The 20,728-nt window shown below is 36.1% G+C and overlaps 1 protein-coding gene across 2 annotated transcripts in view; it reads left to right on the top strand.

Moving 5' to 3' along the window:
• The window catches only part of ALA2 (aminophospholipid ATPase 2), a 426,245-nt gene that overhangs the window by 120,689 nt on the left and 284,828 nt on the right, over positions 1-20,728 (top strand). For both annotated transcript variants that reach the window (XR_016266798.1, XM_089458821.1), the window contains exon 8: positions 13,735-13,839. Coding sequence is in view for 1 of the 2 variants with exons in the window: in XM_089458821.1 (XP_089314947.1) it covers positions 13,735-13,839 (105 nt within the window). In the remaining variant the exon portion in view is untranslated. The remainder of the gene's footprint in view (positions 1-13,734; positions 13,840-20,728) is intronic.

Genomic DNA, 20,728 nt, shown 5'->3' on the forward strand with positions numbered 1-20,728 from the left:
GTGATTTGTTGCAGCAAGGGGCAGTTCAACAAAAGGTCGAGAATACGTATTAGAGGCAGAGAAAGTGTCGGAGAGATAGCGTAGAGCCTTGGGAGACGTACGCAGAAGTAGCAGAGGCTAGTAGAGCTGACGTTGGGCTGAAGAGGTAGCGTTGAGGTACTTTCGTGGGGCAGACTAAAAGCTGAGAGGCAGACTCAGAGCAGAAGAGGGTGACGTAGTTCCTGGAGGGTGGCACAGTTCCAAAGAGAAGCTTGGAGCAGCTTTCACTGTCTAGCTAAGGAACTGTCTAAGTTGTTGTGGGATCAATCATTAGGTTGTTGATCAGCTGGAATATCTATCTCAGAGGAGAGGTACTTCTGCCAAGGAAATTCTTTGAAGGGTGAGCCATTTTTGGCACCCTAGTTGTATTCAGAAAACTGCATAATAATAAAACACTCATATCTGCTGCACCAGTTTTCTCGCATGGGGTTTTTCCGAGGATGATTGTCCAAAAATAACGGTGTCCCTTGTGCGATTGTCTCAATTATTTCAGTTGTTGATCTGTATATGTGTGAAGGCTGCATTTGTGTTTATTTCGATATTTATATTTATAAATAACTTGTTAATGGAAAGAAAAAGTAGGAAATAATAAACCAGATAATGCGGTTGGGATTTCTGATGTGTCAGACTTAGAAATTTCCACACCTTTAAATTCGTGGATAATTTCCTCAATGTAAAATCATTACGTTTAAGAGGTAATTGTATTTCTTTTGTTTATCTTTTCCTTGCAAGTACCATGAGCAATTATCATTTATTGCCAAAACCACGAGCTTGTAAACCACCAATATCAATTAATGAGGAATCAAGATTGTCTTATTTACTCTTCCTTTTCTTCAGTGTAGTTTATCATTTTGGGAAAATTCCCTTTAATGTGGTCAAGGACCTGTAGAATAGGGAGAAACTCCAAATTTTTTATTGAATGGCTAAAAAGCCTATGTGGCCAATGGCCGGAATCAGAAAACAAGTCTTTGATACCAAATGATATGAAGAAAGTTCGCTATCACACAAAATATTTAGGATATGAGGATATCTATCATAGGATAAATGATTTTTATATATAAATTTTTGAACGTACAAAAGTGATATGATTGAATACAACGATGGCCATTGTATAAATATTGGGCATGAGTTCCCTTTCGTGAGGAGTCACGTGTTTTGAGGCATGCCCTTTCATAATTATTCATGATTATTAATTATTATTATTATATTTGTTATTTGTATAATTCCATATTCATATTCATAACAAAATCCCATAAAATATATAGCATTTATAAAGACAAGGGTTCCAATAATGAGTGATTTAATGATTTATGATAATACCTCAAGAACAAGAGCATAAACCACAATGATCCACTTAGGCGTGTTATGAGTTAGAGACTAGTGGTTAGTGCCAAATCTGGTTTAGATCTAAATTATCATGACATGTTGAACATTTTATGGCTCTAAAATCTCCTTTGCAAGATTTGTCTTTTAGTATCCATCAACAAAGTTAGAATAAGATTCATTGACCTTAAATTTCCTATTGATTGAAAATCACTAGGGTTAGATTGAGAGGCTTTTCTTTCCCTTACTTGCTCCAACCAAGGTCTTTAGTCATAGTCTCTACTTATCTGACTCCATATGCCCATAAATTCATTGATAAGCCAAGGAACTGATACATAATTCTCCATCACATTATACCATTTTTTGAATCATCAAATACAAAGTAGCATGTTCTTGGACTCTATTTGAGCATCTCAAGAACTTATCTTAGCCCTCTAGACTTAGCCATAGGTTCCTTCAACTCACTAGGTCATTTCACTTGAAGCCTTATATTATTGGAGATTGTTTTGGAGTGTCTATATAACAAGATCCTTGGAGGGTATTCAACTTAAGAATCCTTGGGTTAATATCCATGACTTGTTGGGGAAGCCTCCCTTCTGGGGATAAAATCCACCCACAAAACAACGGAACCACTACTAAGGCGACTATTGTGGTGGATTCCTTTGTCGCCCTTAACCTAGAGTTCTTAGGGTGCTAGATTTTGTGGTAACATTAACCACTTGCAAGAAGTAACTAGCAAAATAAACAATTCTTAGCTAAATGGTACACAAGAGATGAAATCATTTAACACCAATTGACCTTATGTAATGTGCTTTCAAGTGTGAACCAATTATGTGCTTAGTTGAGGACAAGTCAAAGGTGAAACTTGGGCTGTCCTTATCCTTCAAATTTGTTTTATGAGTGTTTTATTGGAGAATTTCAGATTTGAAATTATATTGATATTGTTGACCTCTACTGGTCAACTACCCATGCAGTACACCCCCCTTTTCTTTGCAAAAAGGGGCAGCACCTGATCAGCGTGTCCGTGCCATCCAGCAGTCATCAGCAACTTGATCTTCTTGCTTGTAAACCCAGTCTGCATGTATGAATTGTAAATAATCTAAGCAGATCAGAGTCATGTATGTAAAATTGCCTAGGTGGACCTAACTTTCTATGATAATCTATGTCCCGGAAGGTTTTTCGTCTCACCGATCCACGGATCGGCAGAGTTTTCCTTCAAACCTGACCCCAAAGCCGGGATGGATTTTGTCATTGGAACTTTAGGAGAATCCTAGTGTGTTGATCTGCTAGATTATAGTTGTGTCGCAGAACTGGGTGTTTTGTGAGGGTCTGTATTAAGTGGGTTTGTCCCCTTGAGATGTAAATTGTAAAAAGTCATCATGAAATGTGTCTTGAGGGTTGAAAATGTTTTAAATCCCCTCGTGAGTCCTAAGTCTTAGGTTTCAGGTGATGTTTCCAAAGGCTTAGTTCGATGATCCATTTAAAAAATGAAATAAAATAATAAAATAAATAAAAATTAAGAAATTTAAAAATTAAAAAAAAATAATAATAAAATAAAATAATAAAAAATTTTAAAATTTTAAAAATTTAAAAAATAATAATAAAAAATTAAATTTAAAAAAAAAAAAAAAAAAAAATAATAATAAATAATAAAAAATTTAAAAATTAAAAAAAAAAAAAAATAATAATAAAAAATTTAAAAATTTAAAAAATAATAATAAAAAATTTAAAAATTTAAAAAATAATAATAAAATAATAAAATAAATAAAAATTAAGAAATTAAAAAAAAAAAAAAATAATAATAAAATAAAATAATAAATAATAAAAAAATTTAAAATTTTAAAAAATAATAATAAAAAATTTTAAAAATTTAAAAAATAAAATAAAATAATAAATAATAAAAAATTAAAAAATTTAAGGGAATAAATCGACGGATGAGATCAAGAGATGTCTTGATCCTCATCAACGGTCGAGATCATTTCTACATGGATCAATCGAACTAGCCGTTGGAGTCATTTCCTTTAAATAGGGTGCTAGGAGTCATTGTCGACAGATTCGATCTGTGAGTCTGGTGCTGAAGAAGCTCTCTTGTAGTTCATTTTTTTTGTGCAATAAAGAAGACTTTGGGGTTAAAAATCTTGCTGGTGTTACTCTTCTGAAAATGTTGTAAGATTGTTCTATTTTTTCTGCATAATTTTATTTTCAGCCATTAATGATAGCTTAATGAAGATTGATCTAGGCACAGGTATCTTGTCTGATCTTTGGGGTTTGAATGATAGTTTAGATTCTGAAATATATTGGCAGGTATCTCCATTTGATCAGGGTTTCACTATTGTTTTCTCCTTCTACGTTGATGGTTGATTTTAAGTTGTGCAGGAAATCCTTTTTTCAGATTACCGGGCGTTCGGGGAAGTTCTCGGCTGAACCAGCCAACTCCCGGGTTGTGTTTTCTGAAAGAGCCCAGCCAGTTCTTGATCCCGGGCTTATCATTCGGGTTTAATTTTCTGATCTGCATGAGAGAATTCCTGAAGTTTTTCACAGTGACAATCTGGAATTTCTTTTCTTTAAAAATATTTATGTGCTTACTGCTAAATCTGACTGTTAAGGGGCCAAATCTGTACTTTAAATTAGTTGATCTAGGGTTTCATATTTTGTTTTATGCAGTCTTCATTTAGGGTTTAGGGTTTTTAGTTTATTTTCTGGCATACTTCATTAGGGTTTTCAAATTTGGAATTCTTCTTTGTCAGATCCAGTTGTTTTTCGGGGATTATTATCTTTCATGCTGAGATCTAAAATTTTCAAGTCGAGACACGAAATTGATATCTGGTTAATGATTTACGATTCTCGTGGTGTTTTAAAGCATTCATCTTTTTTAAAACTTTCAGTTGCTGGATATCGTTTTTGAGCATTGTGATTTAGCTGACGATAGATGATTACTGTTCATGGTTTATTTTTCTATATCATTTAACAAGTAATCATTTTAATAACAATCTCTCAAGGCACTGGTCTGCTAACTAATCAAATCATTTTAGTGCTTATCTTAATCGTGTCTCGTGTCTCCCAACCAACTGTTTGGCAGTTGGTCTTCATTATCTCATAGGGTCTACCCCCCTTAGCTGCGGGAGACATGCTTAAACGGAGGGATCGGGGATCAGAGTGACAGCCCCCGGTCTGAGCGTTGTCGTGTCAATCTGCGCGACAACATTTTTTGGCGCCGTTGCCGAGGATATTGTTTTCTCGACGTTTCAACGACAATCATTTTTCTCATTTCTTATCTTTTCATCTGGCCCGGCAACACCAACATTTTTTGGCGCCGTTGCCGGGGATACTTTTTCTTGGTGTTTTCAACGACTTTTCATTCATCTTCTCATCTCTCATTTGAGCTGGCAGACTCGACCTTTAAGGTTATCATTTGGATCTTTTATTGCCTTATTTTTCGCCATATCATCAGCATATCTTCGGTGTGTTTCTTGTTTGGGTGGCGACTCCATTTTCTTATTTTTTCCCAGACAAGAAGCCTCCCGCATATCTGTTGGTTGATTACTTCTTGGATCTTAGAATCAGTTTTATTGTTCAAGTGGCGACTCCACTTCTTTCATCTTTTGATTTTCTTGAGCAAAGAGCTAGTTCTATCATCCATATGATCCCTTATTGCTCATCATGGATTATTCATTTAAACCATGTCGTTTTACTCACCGTCTCCATGATCTTCCGGAGGAGGCCATTCCTGAATTACCTATTTTTTCAGATGGTGATCCAATCGCTGCTAAAAGGCATCTAGACTTGTTTATTCGTTTCATGATCAAATATTGCAGACCCCCTCAGTTTAGTCATGGTGATATCAAAATGCGTCTATTTGTCCTTTCTTTAGAAGATGATGCTTTGAATTGGTTTAACAATTTTCCTAAGGATTCTTTTACTTCTTTAAAAGACATTATAAATGCTTTTGAAGATAAATATGGTTATCCAAACAGCTTGCCTTCTGCCTCTAAAATTGTGCAACAAAATGAAAGTAATTTGATAAGAGGTCCAGCTGAAAGATCCCAAGACGATTCATCATGTCAAAATGTGTCATCCACCGGAAATATTGTAGATCAAGTTCATGATAGTGAAAAATCAGGGACAAATGACAATGAAAGGGAAGAGCAAAAGCAAATTTTACGAGATCTAATGATGCTGGTGAGAAATATGGAAATCAATCAAACTAATTATGTCAATGATGTGAAAACTTTATGCACCCATCTGGAAAAACGTAATAGGGAGTTGGAGGTCACTCAAAATCAGCATGCTAAGGAAATTGAGGCCATGAAAACTAAATATGAAACAGAAATTAGAAGCATGCAAAGCAAGATGTCAGTCTTAGAGGAAAATATGGTGACCATGAAAGCTGATCATGATAGGGAAATTGACTCTATGCAAAATAAGTTATTCACTATGGATGAGGAAATGACTATCATGACATTCAATCATAATAATCAGTTGGCTGACATGCAAGCGAATCACAGAGAAGAAATAAATTTTATGCAGCATTGCTTGATGGACATAAAGGGAGGGAACAATAAAGTGATAAAAGACATGGAAGAACACCATGCCAGACAAATCAATGCTTTGAAAGTCGAACACTCTAGTCAGATGGATGCCATTAGAATACAGGTTCAAAGGTTTCAGCAATCAGAAGATGAGAGAAACCAGGGAACATCAACAGATCAGGAGCCTTCTCATTTGTTGCAACAAGCTCCATCTTATTATGAGGAGGTTATTGATTTGATTGAAAGATGGTTAATTGAAGGTGATCCGGACAGACTTAAGAATGATAAAGATCAGATGCGGGCTAAAGAAAGACATATCATGCACACTTCATCTGATAGTTTTGAAACAGAAAGTACCAGATCATCAGTAATTCAACCAGCCAGAAAGAAAAAGCGCAAGAGAAAGAAAATAAGAAGAAGATTTAACTCATCAGACGGCCGCAAGCAGCTTGATTTTCGGATAGGAAAGAGTCCTACCATATGCAAAATTGGACATGGCACGTCCGACAAGCAGCCGACAGATTTGCCTGAAAGCAGGCAAATGCTCAGTATGCACTATATTGAACACATCTGATGTCGTAGGGCATCCTTTGTATCGTATTTCTAACCCTACTTCTTGTCTTTTCAGCATTTCATTTCTGTTTTTAGGATTAGATTTACTTTTCATGTTATTAGTTAGTTAATAAATGAAGAGCTTTTATCTTTCCTGTGCTTAATGTATATGATGATTTTGGGCGGACGCTACTTATATTTTGTTGTGTGTTGCATGGATGCAGATTCTGGATTCTCACATTCCTGCAAGCAGCAACGTGTCCCCAAGTAGAGCCAGATGTTGACCTCTACTGGTCAACTACCCATGCAGTACACCCCCCTTTTCTTTGCAAAAAGGGGCAGCACCTGATCAGCGTGTCCGTGCCATCCAGCAGTCATCAGCAGCTTGATCTTCTTGCTTGTAAACCCAGTCTGCATGTATGAATTGTAAATAATCTAAGCAGATCAGAGTCATGTATGTAAAATTGCCTAGGTGGACCTAACTTTCTATGATAATCTATGTCCCGGAAGGTTTTTCGTCTCACCGATCCACGGATCGGCAGAGTTTTCCTTCAAACCTGACCCCAAAGCCGGGATGGATTTTGTCATTGGAACTTTAGGAGAATCCTAGTGTGTTAATCTGCTAGATTATCGTTGTGTCGCAGAGCTGGGTGTTTTGTGAGGGTCTGTATTAAGTGGGTTTGTCCCCTTGAGATGTAAATTGTAAAAAGTCATCTTGAAATGTGTCTTGAGGGTTGAAAATGTTTTAAATCCCCTCGTGAGTCCTAAGTCTTAGGTTTCAGGTGATGTTTCCAAAGGCTTAGTTCGATGATCCATTTAAAAAATGAAATAAAATAATAAAATAAATAAAAATTAAGAAATTTAAAAATTAAAAAAAAAAAATAATAAAATAAAATAATAAAAAATTTTAAAATTTTAAAAATTTAAAAAATAATAATAAAAAATTAAATTTTAAAAATTAAAAAAAAAAAAAAAAAATAATAAATAATAAAAAATTTAAAAATTAAAAAAAAAAAAAAAATAATAATAAAAAATTTAAAAATTTAAAAAATAATAATAAAAAATTTAAAAATTTAAAAAATAATAATAAAATAATAAAATAAATAAAAATTAAGAAATTAAAAAAAAAAAAAATAATAATAAAATAAAATAATAAATAATAAAAAAATTTAAAATTTTAAAAAATAATAATAAAAAATTTTAAAAATTTAAAAAATAAAATAAAATAATAAATAATAAAAAATTAAAAAATTTAAGGGAATAAATCGACGGATGAGATCAAGAGATGTCTTGATCCTCATCAACGGTCGAGATCATTTCTACATGGATCAATCGAACTAGCCGTTGGAGTCATTTCCTTTAAATAGGGTGCTAGGAGTCATTGTCGATAGATTCGATCTGTGAGTCTGGTGCTGAAGAAGCTCTCTTGTAGTTCATTTTTTTTGTGCAATAAAGAAGACTTTGGGGTTAAAAATCTTGCTGGTGTTACTCTTCTGAAAATGTTGTAAGATTGTTCTATTTTTTCTGCATAATTTTATTTTCAGCCATTAATGATAGCTTAATGAAGATTGATCTAGGCACAGGTATCTTGTCTGATCTTTGGGGTTTGAATGATAGTTTAGATTCTGAAATATATTGGCAGGTATCTCCATTTGATCAGGGTTTCACTATTGTTTTCTCCTTCTACGTTGATGGTTGATTTTAAGTTGTGCAGGAAATCCTTTTTTCAGATTACCGGGCGTTCGGGGAAGTTCTCGGCTGAACCAGCCAACTCCCGGGTTGTGTTTTCTGAAAGAGCCCAGCCAGTTCTTGATCCCGGGCTTATCATTCGGGTTTAATTTTCTGATCTGCATGAGAGAATTCCTGAAGTTTTTCACAGTGACAATCTGGAATTTCTTTTCTTTAAAAATATTTATGTGCTTACTGCTAAATCTGGCTGTTAAGGGGCCAAATCTGTACTTTAAATTAGTTGATCTAGGGTTTCATATTTTGTTTTATGCAGTCTTCATTTAGGGTTTAGGGTTTTTAGTTTATTTTCTGGCATACTTCATTAGGGTTTTCAAATTTGGAATTCTTCTTTGTCAGATCCAGTTGTTTTTCGGGGATTATTATCTTTCATGCTGAGATCTAAAATTTTCAAGTCGAGACACGAAATTGATATCTGGTTAATGATTTACGATTCTCGTGGTGTTTTAAAGCATTCATCTTTTTTAAAACTTTCAGTTGCTGGATATCGTTTTTGAGCATTGTGATTTAGCTGACGATAGATGATTACTGTTCATGGTTTATTTTTCTATATCATTTAACAAGTAATCATTTTAATAACAATCTCTCAAGGCACTGGTCTGCTAACTAATCAAATCATTTTAGTGCTTATCTTAATCGTGTCTCGTGTCTCCCAACCAACTGTTTGGCAGTTGGTCTTCATTATCTCATAGGGTCTACCCCCCTTAGCTGCGGGAGACATGCTTAAACGGAGGGATCGGGGATCAGAGTGACAGCCCCCGGTCTGAGCGTTGTCGTGTCAATCTGCGCGACAACAGATATCAATCCAAGAAGATGAATTATCAACATTAAAGCACAAGTTTTGGATTGTGAGTTAGGGTTTCAAGATGTAATATGAAATAATAAGCCAAATTGCATTTGATTCAAGTCCACAATAAGTAGACCAATGTGAAATGACAAGAACTTGAATCTCAAGGTAAATTCACCTTAGGGTTTATTAAGATTAGCTTAGAATTTACCAAGAAGATCTCTAAGTGTGAGATATGCAAGTAATCCTGATTTAAAGATGATTTCACAACTAGGAAAGATGATAATACTGGAATGAACCTTCTAGTATATGAAATTAATGCTAAGTTTAGTGCTAGATATTCTTTATATACATTGTGTAAATTTGGTTCTTTATGCAATTTATAGATTTACATAAAGATATGAAAACAACCCAAAGATTGATGAATGAACTTTAGACCCACAATCCTAAGGGCCAGATTTGCTTCTTACGGTTTTAACTTTAAGATAGGAAAGTAAAATGAAACCCTAACTTAAGCTAGTCTAGAAAATGCAATAAGCAATTAACTTTGTGCTAGGCTAGGAAAAAAAAATCTGACATAGGATTTTGAATGTTTTTTTCTTAGATTTCTTTGTGAAAATAAAAAAGAAAAGGATTTTGGTATTTTGTAATTTTTGGTTGGTTGATGGGAGAAGACAAATGCCTTATCCAACTAGGGGTTATGGGGTTGAGAAGAAAACCTTGCTTAAAATTTGGTCTATTTTATCTAAGGATAAGGATGAAGAGACTAGAACCAATAAGGCAAAATAGCCCCCTATCTAATCAAGATAAACTATGAAGACCAAGGCTCTACAAGAAGGGGTCGTCATGGGAGTACCTCACCAACAAGACCAACTAGAGCTTGATAAACATACTCAATGCCCTTGCGAGAGTTCCTAAATGGGTAGACAAAGCAAGGGATCAAATTATTATCAAACTAACAAAGGAAGGAATAGAGGAGTTACCCCTAAATGTCTTCCTTCCAAATGGTAATTTTTACTAGTTCATAATGGTTGTATGAGATCTGAGTAAATACTTTTTGCTCACATCTTAACACAATGACAAAGGCAAGTGGCTAGACCATTAGTGCTGAAGAACAAGACCATCATACCATAAATGATCAACTATCTCAACAAGTAAAGCTATGCAGTGCCAATCTCAAACTATGATCCAAACTTAAAAACTTCTAATACAAAATTAAAATATCATTAATGCAGAAATCCTAGCTTCAGTACTAGAAGAATAGAATGCTGTTACATATGAATAATCCAAACATAAAAGCCCAAGAATTCGACCTTTTCTCAGTTTGACGGAAAAGGGACTGGATAAAATTTTCTAGGTTGGATTAAATTGGTAGAATTTTATTTCAACTAGCATGGACGCTAAATTGCTAACAGTAGTTTTACACCTGACAAGGTCTGGACTCTGGAAAAAGAATGGCCAAATGTTAGATAAACAATAAGACCCCCTAAGTTTTGGTGAAATAATATACATGTTAGAAACATTTTCTCCTGAATGTGATAAAGTAGAGGTCTTTCTTTCAGGAAAAGTTACCAAAGACATTGAAGAATATAGCAATATATTAAAAAAATTTGTCATTCGAATGACATACATTGTCAAAATATCAAATACTTCAATTAATTGATGGATCAAAATCACACTTAGAAAGCTCGATGGCAGTAACAAAGCCAGACACTTTTACTGCACTAAGGATAGAAGGATTGGAAGAATCTAACCTTTAAATTCAGCAGAGGAGAACTTCACTAATAAGAATCAAACCCATCTTTTGAATTCACTATTCCTTCCGAAATAAAACATTGAGGGGAAGAAAACATGAATGTGGATAATACGGATGACTTCATCTCAATAACAAATGATTAGGAGAAACTGAGAATTCCAAGAACAATGATTCAAAGTACAAGTATAGAAAGATCAAGAGCATTTTGAAGGTTGAATAACACTCAAAATCTTGCAAGAGTCTGGCCGCTATGGGGACAACGAGTCTTCTAAAATGGGGCATGATCCCATGTTATGGATTATGTATATTAAAAGGGAATATTCAAGGAAAATATATTAATATCATTATCAATGAGAATCATTAGGAAAATTACATTAATGTTAATTTAGCGAATCAATTATTAATTTCAGGATTAGATATAATTGAGAATAAAGAAGCCTCTTATTTCGATGCCGAATACAAAATTAAAAACTTGCAAGTAATAATTGATGAATATGAGTATGTATCTCAATTTGGTGTAGCAACTATGCTTAGAGAAGAGATTGACATAATTTTCGGATTACCTTGGTTTAAAGAATTGGGTACTTTTTTTTAAACATTAATTTTTTTGTTTTTTGTTTTTGTTTTGATGTTCCCTTATAAGAAGAAGATGATCACATTCCAAGACATGACCATAAAGTCAGAATCAACAACACGCTCATCACAAAACCTTAAGGAGATTTTGAAATTGGTGTTCCAAGAGATCCAATCAGAAAAACAAAAGGAGCTTGAAGAAGTCATCTCTAGTAAAGACAAAGAAATTTCGCGCCTCAGAGAGCACAATGAAAAACTACTCGAACAAGTCAAGAAAGCTAAAGCCACAAAGAAGGAACTCAAGAAGCGCTTATCAAAACAAGAAGAGGAAAATTCACGTTTAAAGAACCTTAATCAAACATTATTAGAACAAATCGAAAGTTTACAAGATGAGGAGAATACTAAACATAAAGCCAACAATCCAGAAAGCGAAGAGCTTTTATGTCTAAGGAATCATAACCAAGCCCTACTTACACAAATAAAGAAGCTTAAAAGTGACAAGAAGTCACTAAATGACAAGTTAGAATGACTTACACAAGAAGAAGTATCGAAGCCTTCAGTCCAAGTTGAAGATAAAGGAACAAATACCGATCCCGTCAATATCATAACTCAAAAAGATGAGAAACCAATAGAAGTTAAAACTTATGCAGATGTTGCAGTTCAAACAATGGAAATTCCAAGTGATGATTCAATAGCCAACTCAACAACAACAATGCCTGAAGGAAATCAAGAAACAACCACTAACATGATAAGGGAAAGTCCAACCAGAAGAACTATTTATCGACATCCGAATCACAAGAGTAGACTTTCCAATCAATCTACGTACCAGTATCACTCAGAACATAAACGAAAAATTTATGTTCCCAAGAATACTGAAGTTTGCAAAATCCAGTCCTACGATAACTATTCATCACAAATTTCCAGAGATCAGAAGATTCCACAGAAGATTAATCTAGGATGGTCCGATCCGTTCTTAGTACGACAATTTTGTTTATCACTTAGAGCATCATATCATCTTGTATCAATGAAGATGAAAGTTCAGAGACGAGAAGATATTCTCAGTAAGCTTTGAGGACAAAACTTCTTGAAGAGAGAGGCAATGTTATGAATATAATTCATATAAAAATAATAAATATAAATATAATAATAATAAATAATAATTAATTAACTAATGGTTAGTTAGTTAGTAATGAAGAGACATGTCTTAGAGACATGACTATTCATGAAAGGGCACATGCCTAGGGTATACAAGCAAACCTTCATTCTCATTTGTAATCATCTCATATCAATTCTTATACAATATTCAATATATAGTTACACGTCTTACAATGGACATTTACGTCTTTGAAGTATTTTAATGATTTCCGCTGCGTATACAACTTTTGGTCGTTACATCTTTATATAGGGACTCCCTTTAAAATCTACACAACAAGATCTAGACTTTAAGCTAATCTCAATGTTAACTACCTGGCCAGTAATAACAGGGGTCAAGCAGGCATCATTTGCACACATCATGTCATGTTTGCTTTCCTCATTTGTAGCATACTGCTTCTTTATTGCCAGAGAAACTACCAAATCGTTAGTAACTTCAACCTGTAACTTTGAACAACGATAAACTTACCATTTGAATATGAAATTTCAGAGGATGTGTGCTAAAAAAGGAGAGAGATGATGAGAAAAAATGGAGACTATTGTTTGGAAGGCTATTCATTGCAATGAGGGTGCATATTCTTTTAAAAGATTAAAATTTAAATGACCTTTTTTAAACATTTCAACTTCCTCCCTCAACCAACATAATGTATCCCAAATTCTTTGTGATATAGGCCTCGAGTGGTAATATCAACTACATTTTGTACTTACTGGGGATTACCTCTAGTATTTGCTGGGGAATCCCTTTTCTTCACCTTTTATGTTTTCAAAGGGCATCCCATGTCCTTTACACGTCAGTTTTGTGGAAGCTAACTAGAGATTATATTATTGTAATATGAGAAATGTAATGGGAAATTCAAATTGTGTACCAAAGACACTTGTAACTTTCTAACCCAGATGAGCAGTCCTTTCTAATTTTGTTTGTCAAATGATTTCTGACATCGTTAGTGTGGCTGAGTTTTGGATGTCTTGTTCTTTTTGGCTTCAAAAAATTTTGGTCTTGAATTTGAGGGTGCACTCCATGGCTGGCTGTTGGAACCTTTTTGCATGTTCTCAGGGATTTATTATTATATTGAACTTTCAAATTTCTGAAGGATCAAAATTGTTATCTTTCTTTTCAGATGCTTATTTATATTGTTTGTATCATAGTATCTTACTGTGCTGGAAACAGCCTTTCTTCTGTGCTGTTTCTTTAAAATGTAGTTAATTGGAGCATTATGTATAACAGAGTTTGTCAGTTGTTAGAGGACATTGATTCAAATCTTGCTATTGCTTTTCAGAAATGGTATGTGCAATATCCGAAAGAAGGACCTTGGTACGACTTTATTGTCATTCCACTGCGTTTCGAGCTTCTCTGCTCAATCATGATTCCTATCTCTATTAAGGTTTGCCATCTCGTCTGAAAAGTTCAATCTCTTTATTTCATCATTTCAGTAGGCAAAAAAGGATTCCTCTAGATGATGGTCCATATTCAAATTTTCACATGAATTTACGACTTGTGATTCCACTTTGGATCTCTTTTGATGGCATGAGATGTGAAGTTTTTTTAAGGATACAGTTTTCTTGTTTAGGAGTATACATACAAATAGCAGCGATATTATCTATTCTAACCTTATATGTTATATATTTTCTTGAACAGTCGCAAATATTGAAGAAGAGACTTATTTTAGGAAATATATATGTCAATCAATTGCATTAGATATTATTATCTCAAGGAAGTTATTAGTGCTGTTGTAAGTACTTATAGGGAAATCTATTGCTGCGGAAACCCTTCCATTCGAATAAGATGATAAAGAATAAGACTAAGAGAAGGCCAACAGTATTGCCATATTGTCTTGGTTTGATTTCTCCAAGGTGAATGTTTCGAATCACATGTTAAATTGAAATTCCCCATCCCTCATTTTAAAGAAACAATGTTCTTTAGACTGATGAAGCTTTGCCATTTAGAAAATCCTCTCCTATTACTGTATGATGTTGAACTGTTCTGAAAGAACGTTTGAGAATGCATAAGGGCCTGTCCCCACCTGTGGTGCATGTGCACCCTGTCCATGGGAACCTGTATATTGTAGGTTGACATCCCCATTTGATATACTCGGGGATATGGTGAACGTCCCCCACATCCCCTAGATGTTTGCCCCTAAAAAGGGTGACACACAATATGTCTCCTGTGTAGGAATGGGCTCCAAACTTCTCTCGATGGCTTTGGGTATGTATGGAGTCCAGACATCCTTTGTCCCAATTGGTGACCATGTGGAATCAATTCTTCAAAAATAAAATATTCACTCTTTGGTTTGACATTCAGACCATAACAAATATTATCTATGTACTCTGTGCTGAATAACTATGTCATATGCTTTTTATTAGGGAAGAATGGTAATAACATTTTTGACTCCAATGTTTGGTAGGTTCTTGTAGCATATATCTATGCTTTCTTTTCCCTGGGTTTTAATCTCCTCTCAGACAAGGCCTATGGAACCTATTTTTTAAGAAGTGCTATTGTTATTGAGTTATGTAGAACATGCATGTTTAAAATTTTATTGGTAACTGAATTGGAGTTGAAGTAGTCTCTCATGCAAGGTGCACTTGACTGGCACTGAATAGATAAGGTTCAGTTCAAAATAGGCTGCATGTGTCCACCTTAACTAATTTGTCCTCCTTGTGCGTAAGAAAATATTCTCTTTCCATAAGTAATCTCCAGCTGAACTGTTGCTTGTATGGATAAGGCAAAATCTTTTCCAAAGATATCTTGGGCGAGATACACTATTAAATTTATCGTTTATTTTTTCTTTGTCTGTACCAAGGCACATGCCAATGCCCTCATGCATATCAAACTATAATTAGGGAAATGATTGTTTTGCACACCTTGACACATGGTGCATCTCTTTGACTAGTCATTTCCTCGTGGGTGCCATGTACTGCTAAAAATAGCAGTGACCCCTCCTTAAAAGTAGGAACCCCAGAATGCCAAAATAACCCCTATGGCAATACTTAGTACAAAAAACATGTCTCAAAATAGGCACGACTAAAAACAACACCATCATGCATGCAAACAAAAATAGGTTCATTCAACTTGCATGCCTCCAACGAACAAGTATATGCCATTTGATTTTCCATTCAGGCCTTCTAACACTACCAGATAAAAATGGCAGTGTCTGAAAGTAACATGCAAATTGACAACAAATTCAATATGAGCCAAAAAAACCTTGAATGTACCCTAGATCACCTCTGAATCTCAACCGCAAAATTGGAAATGAACCCCATGTGCAAACTGATCTCTGAAAGGAATGGTTGGGAACTGCTTTACCAACAATGCTGTGAAGGATTGCCCCTGTTGAGCTAGCTTGATGAACAAATCTGGAAGTTAACACAAGAATTGCATGGGTGCAATTTTGGGTGTTAACGAGCCCTTAATTAACTGAGTAATATGCATTTGGCCATATGGCCTTTTACAATGTGTAATATCATAAATGCTAGAACTACCAATTATTTAATATTATGGAATTAAAGTTTGGTTTCAAATTAACTCATTTACAATAAATCTGTAATATCCCGTATCTGAAATATGCTAGCACAACTTGCAAAAATATTAAATTCTCTCTTTTAGGAATTTTGACAAACACTTTGTGTGCGAGCTTTTCTTCGAACACTTTATACTCAAAACAAATAAACACTTGCAGCAGAAATATTTTAAGGCACAACCAGACTTTTATTAATTTGATCAAGATATTTACACGAAGAATATTAATCTGAGAACCTATAATACAACTCCAGCAAATAACTTATTCAATGCGGCACTTATGTAGTCAACTACTTAGCCCTTCTAGAATGGTGAATTTGGCCTCCACCTGAACAGACAATTCAGACCAAAGGTCCAAAACAATAAACTCGGCATCTCTGCAAAGATAACTCGGCTTCAGCAAACTCAACCTCAGCAATAAATTTGGCTCCAACAATTAAACACAAAATTGGCCCCAGCAAATTAACTGGGCTTTGACAAATAAACTCAGCCCAATAAATTTAGATAAATTCAGCACCAGCAAATAAACTGAGCTCTGGCAAATAAACTTGGCCCAACAAATATATTCGGCCCCAACAGATAAATTTGGCACCAACAAATAAATGGGCTTTGGAAAATAAACTCAGCCCAACAAATAAACTGTGCTCCGACAAATATCTTCGTATCTAATCTCCAACTTCGGCAATAATAACCAATTCGTCCCACCAAAGAAATGTCTCCCAAATAACCCGCAATTGAAGCACAAAGGGAAAACTTGTATGATTTTCCCGCAAGCCAACTAGGGTGGCACTCAAAGTCCACCGGAATTAGCTAAGAACCTGCTAGGGTGGCAATGGATGCCCACTGAAACTAGTTAGAGAGCTTTGCTTGAAATCCTCAAGCTAGACTCACCTGAGCCCCAATCAATTATCATGAAATAATCATAAACCCTAATGGTTGAGAAATAACCTTCTCTCCCTTTTTATAAGGTTTCACTGAATCTTCTGCAATCTTCTAGAAGTCTCTTTTTATTATTTTATTAATAAGCCACTTAGTGCATTTTCCTCCTTTTCTCCAAGTGGCTTTTGCCCCTTTTTATTTACCCATTAGATAAAAACTCTTTTTCTCCTTTTATTTAATAAGTGATTTTTTTAATTATTAATTTAAAGTCTCACTGTCTATCTCCAAAAAATGCTTAAACTACCACCATGATCACACTGGCCTCCTCAAACCCCTTTTCATCATTCTGTGTTGTAGATCTTTTCGTCCCGATTCCAATGAGCTATTACACTAAGGTGTTTCTCCAACTAATCAACCTGAAACAACACCTTAAGTGTAATAATTAATTAAAAGATGTCCATTAATAACTCCATTTTACAGAAATCATCGGAATGCAGCAGAACCAAGATTGAACTGTGTGGAATTGATCTTGATCATGAAAAATGGCAAGCGATCCTAGTCAGACCTCGTAAAACTCTATGAAATTTCCACGAATGCAGTGACTAGATATTTATCTCCTAACTTATGTAGTTTATTTGTCTTCAGAAATATTATGACAAATAACGACAAATTCACTACTACAATTCTTCACAAAATTAAATAATGGAACTGAGAAAATAATGCACACATAAGATTGGACACCAATATTTTTGGACAATTGTCCCTGGAAAAACCCAATGTGGGGAAAGTAGCGCAACAGATGAGGACTTTATATTAATTCTTCAGCAATTTGAGAAATTATAATTGCTTGCCTGATACTGGCAAAGCTTCCGACAAATATTAATCTCCACTGGCAAAATAGTCTAGAGACACAAAGTCTCCACTTTAAATTGATCTGGCCTCTCCCAAGCAACTCGCACTCCTTCCTATTCGCACTGCCTGCTAGAAATGCGCACTGCAACTACGGGAAATTCGTACAGCCTCTAGAATCACTTTCCTACAAGTCGAGTTGGCTCCCTCTGCCCCTTGAAGCTACTTGCACCTCCTCTGACAATTCTTCCAGTGACTGGAAATGGAAATATTGCTCCTGCTACAGGAACTGGGTAAAGTGGCTAGCTTGCACTACTATTTTGGCCTCCTTCTGCAGATAAAATCGACCTCCATTCCTATCACTGGAATATTGGAAAATCTGTGGAAATCTTCTCCGGAATTCTCCTCCCAAATATTTGCTGAAACCCTTGATGCCAGTGTCTCCCCCTGCTTCAACTGTGCCCTTGCTCAATGATTGCAACTAGGTAAGTCGAATTGCTCAAGTGTGTCTCTCCAACCCCATCGACTTGCTTTTATAATCTCTCATTGAAGAACCAACAACCATGATCTAATCATAATCGATGGCTAAGATCACCTTGATCCCATCAAATGACTTTTCCGGAAGTCTCTGGAGAAAAATCAAAATTTCTCAATTAATTTGATTTAATTAACCAATTTTCCTAAGTTAGACTTATGAAATATTTAATTATTGGTCAACTAATGTAATTGAGGTGTTTCTAAGGAATTTCTTGCGAATTCTTTTCTGGGTTTTGGAGATCTCGTGTTCCTTAGCTTCTTAGACACCATAGAGAGTCGAGACTAGAACATCTGTCCGATGCTACCAAAAACTAACACTCCCTCTTAGCGAGGTGTTCTCCACTACTCCCAACTTATCCCTGAAGTAGACAAACTTTGCCTTACCCAAGGCCTTTGTGAGTATATCTGCAACCTGTTGATCTGTGGAACATGTTGTAGCCGAGCTAATCCACGTTGCACACAATCTCTGATGAAGTGGTACCTTATGTCAATATACTTGACCTATCATGAAACACTGAATTCTCAGAGAGCTTGATGCAACTCTGATTATCACAGTAGATACTGGTCGAATCCATCTGCTGACCAAATAAACCCACTAGCAGCTTTTGAAGCCAAATAGTTTTGCATGTGGCCATGCTTGCTGCCATGTATTCTGCCTCTATAGAACTCAGTGCCACAAACTTCTGCTTCCTACTGCACCAAGAGACAACCCCTGATCCAATATTGAAGCAACACCCTGAGGTGCTTTTCCTATCCATTGAACTGTCTGCGTAGTTTGCATCTGCATACCCCACATAAACTGACACCATCACCACGAGTATACCTCAAACCATACTCGATTGTGTCGCACAAGTACCTCAAAATACGTCTCACCACTGTCTAATGCCCCCTCTTTGGTTCCACCATGAACTGACTGAGAGTGTTGACTGCGAAACAAATGTTTGGCCTTGTGTTGAACATATACATGAGTGACCTGATGAACTACCTATTCAAGGTTGGGTCCACATCTGCATCCTCCGATGCATCTATCTTCCTCCAATTAGTAATCATAAGCATGGACATGGGTCTACAGTCTTGCATCCTGAACCTCTTTAGGATCTCCATAGCATATCTCCCTTGACCAAGGAAGATCTCCTCACCCTTTTGCCATACCTCCAGGCCTAGAAAGTAGTGCATCAGTCCCAAATCCTTCATCTCAAATTCTGCTGCTAGGTCCCTCTTGTAGTCCTCTATGAGCCCTGATGACTCTGTCAAGAAGAGATCACCCACATACAAAACTAGGGAGAGTGGCTCACTCCCTACCATCAGATAGTAGAGGTTGGAATCTGCTTCGCTCTTCAAGACGCTTATCTGTTGCAAGTAGCTATCTATTTGACCATACCATGCCTTGGGAGCTTGTTTGAGCCTGTATAGTGCTCTCTTCAACCTACACAAGTGTGTTCCTCTTTCATGCATCTCAAAGCCCTTTGCTTGTTCGATATACACCTTCTACTCTATCACACTATTCAAGAATGTTGTCTTGATGTTCATTTGCCATCCCATCTGCACTGCTTGAGATATCACTACTCAGATAGAAGTATATCTGGTCACTGGTGCGAAGGACTCCTCATAATCAATCCCTTCCTTATGCACATACCCCTTGGCCACGAACCTAGCCTTGTACTTCTCTACACTGCTATCTGCAGCATACTTGATCTTGTAGATCCATCTGGAGCCAACCACTGCCTTGTCGATTGGTCTAGGAACGACCTCCCATAATGATGGAGTTGTACTCCTCCACCATGACATCCTGCCACACCTGATGCTGTGCAACCTCCTCATAATTGGAAGGTTCCCTGTCAACAACCTCTGTCACCAATGCCTTGTACTTGTCTAGCTGTTTACGCTCCCTCTTGCCCATCCTAGGAGTTCCCACAAACTCCTGCGCATCCTTCAATGTCTGACGAACTTCTCTACTGGTTCTACCATTGGTGGTGGGTTGAGCTTCCAACTCCTCTTGCCGCCCATGCAGCTCCATCTGCGGTGAACTCGTAGGATCACCTGCACCCGAGCTAGTGCTCATACTAGTAACTAAAGTCGTGCTCTGTTGGCCTTGCGACTGTCCCTGTTGCTGTTGCTCAACCCTTGGAGCTTTTGTTGGCTCACTCTGATCACTTGTTGGCAACTCGTGAGATCCCCTGAAGGCTTTCTCCTCCTGAAACTTCACGTCTTGTCTCAAAATGATCCTGCTGCTGCTCAAAACATAGATCTTGTATGCCTTGAACGTTTCACCGTAGCCAACAAAATATCCGTTCTTTGCAGTCTGATCAAGTTTGGTTCATTTGCCATCCGACACATGACAATATGCTATGCTACCAAATATTTTCAAGTGATCAACCTCTGGTTTCTTCCATGTGAAGACCTCCTCAGGTGTCATCTTCCTCAACACTCTGTGAGGAACCCTGTTATGTATTTACACTGCTGTGCTACATGCCTCTTCCCATAGAAACTTG

This window comes from Pinus tabuliformis, chromosome 7, assembly GCF_031772625.1.
Source record: "Pinus tabuliformis cultivar Carrire ecotype Pingquan chromosome 7, CPIR1, whole genome shotgun sequence".
NCBI lineage: Eukaryota > Viridiplantae > Streptophyta > Pinopsida > Pinales > Pinaceae > Pinus > Pinus tabuliformis.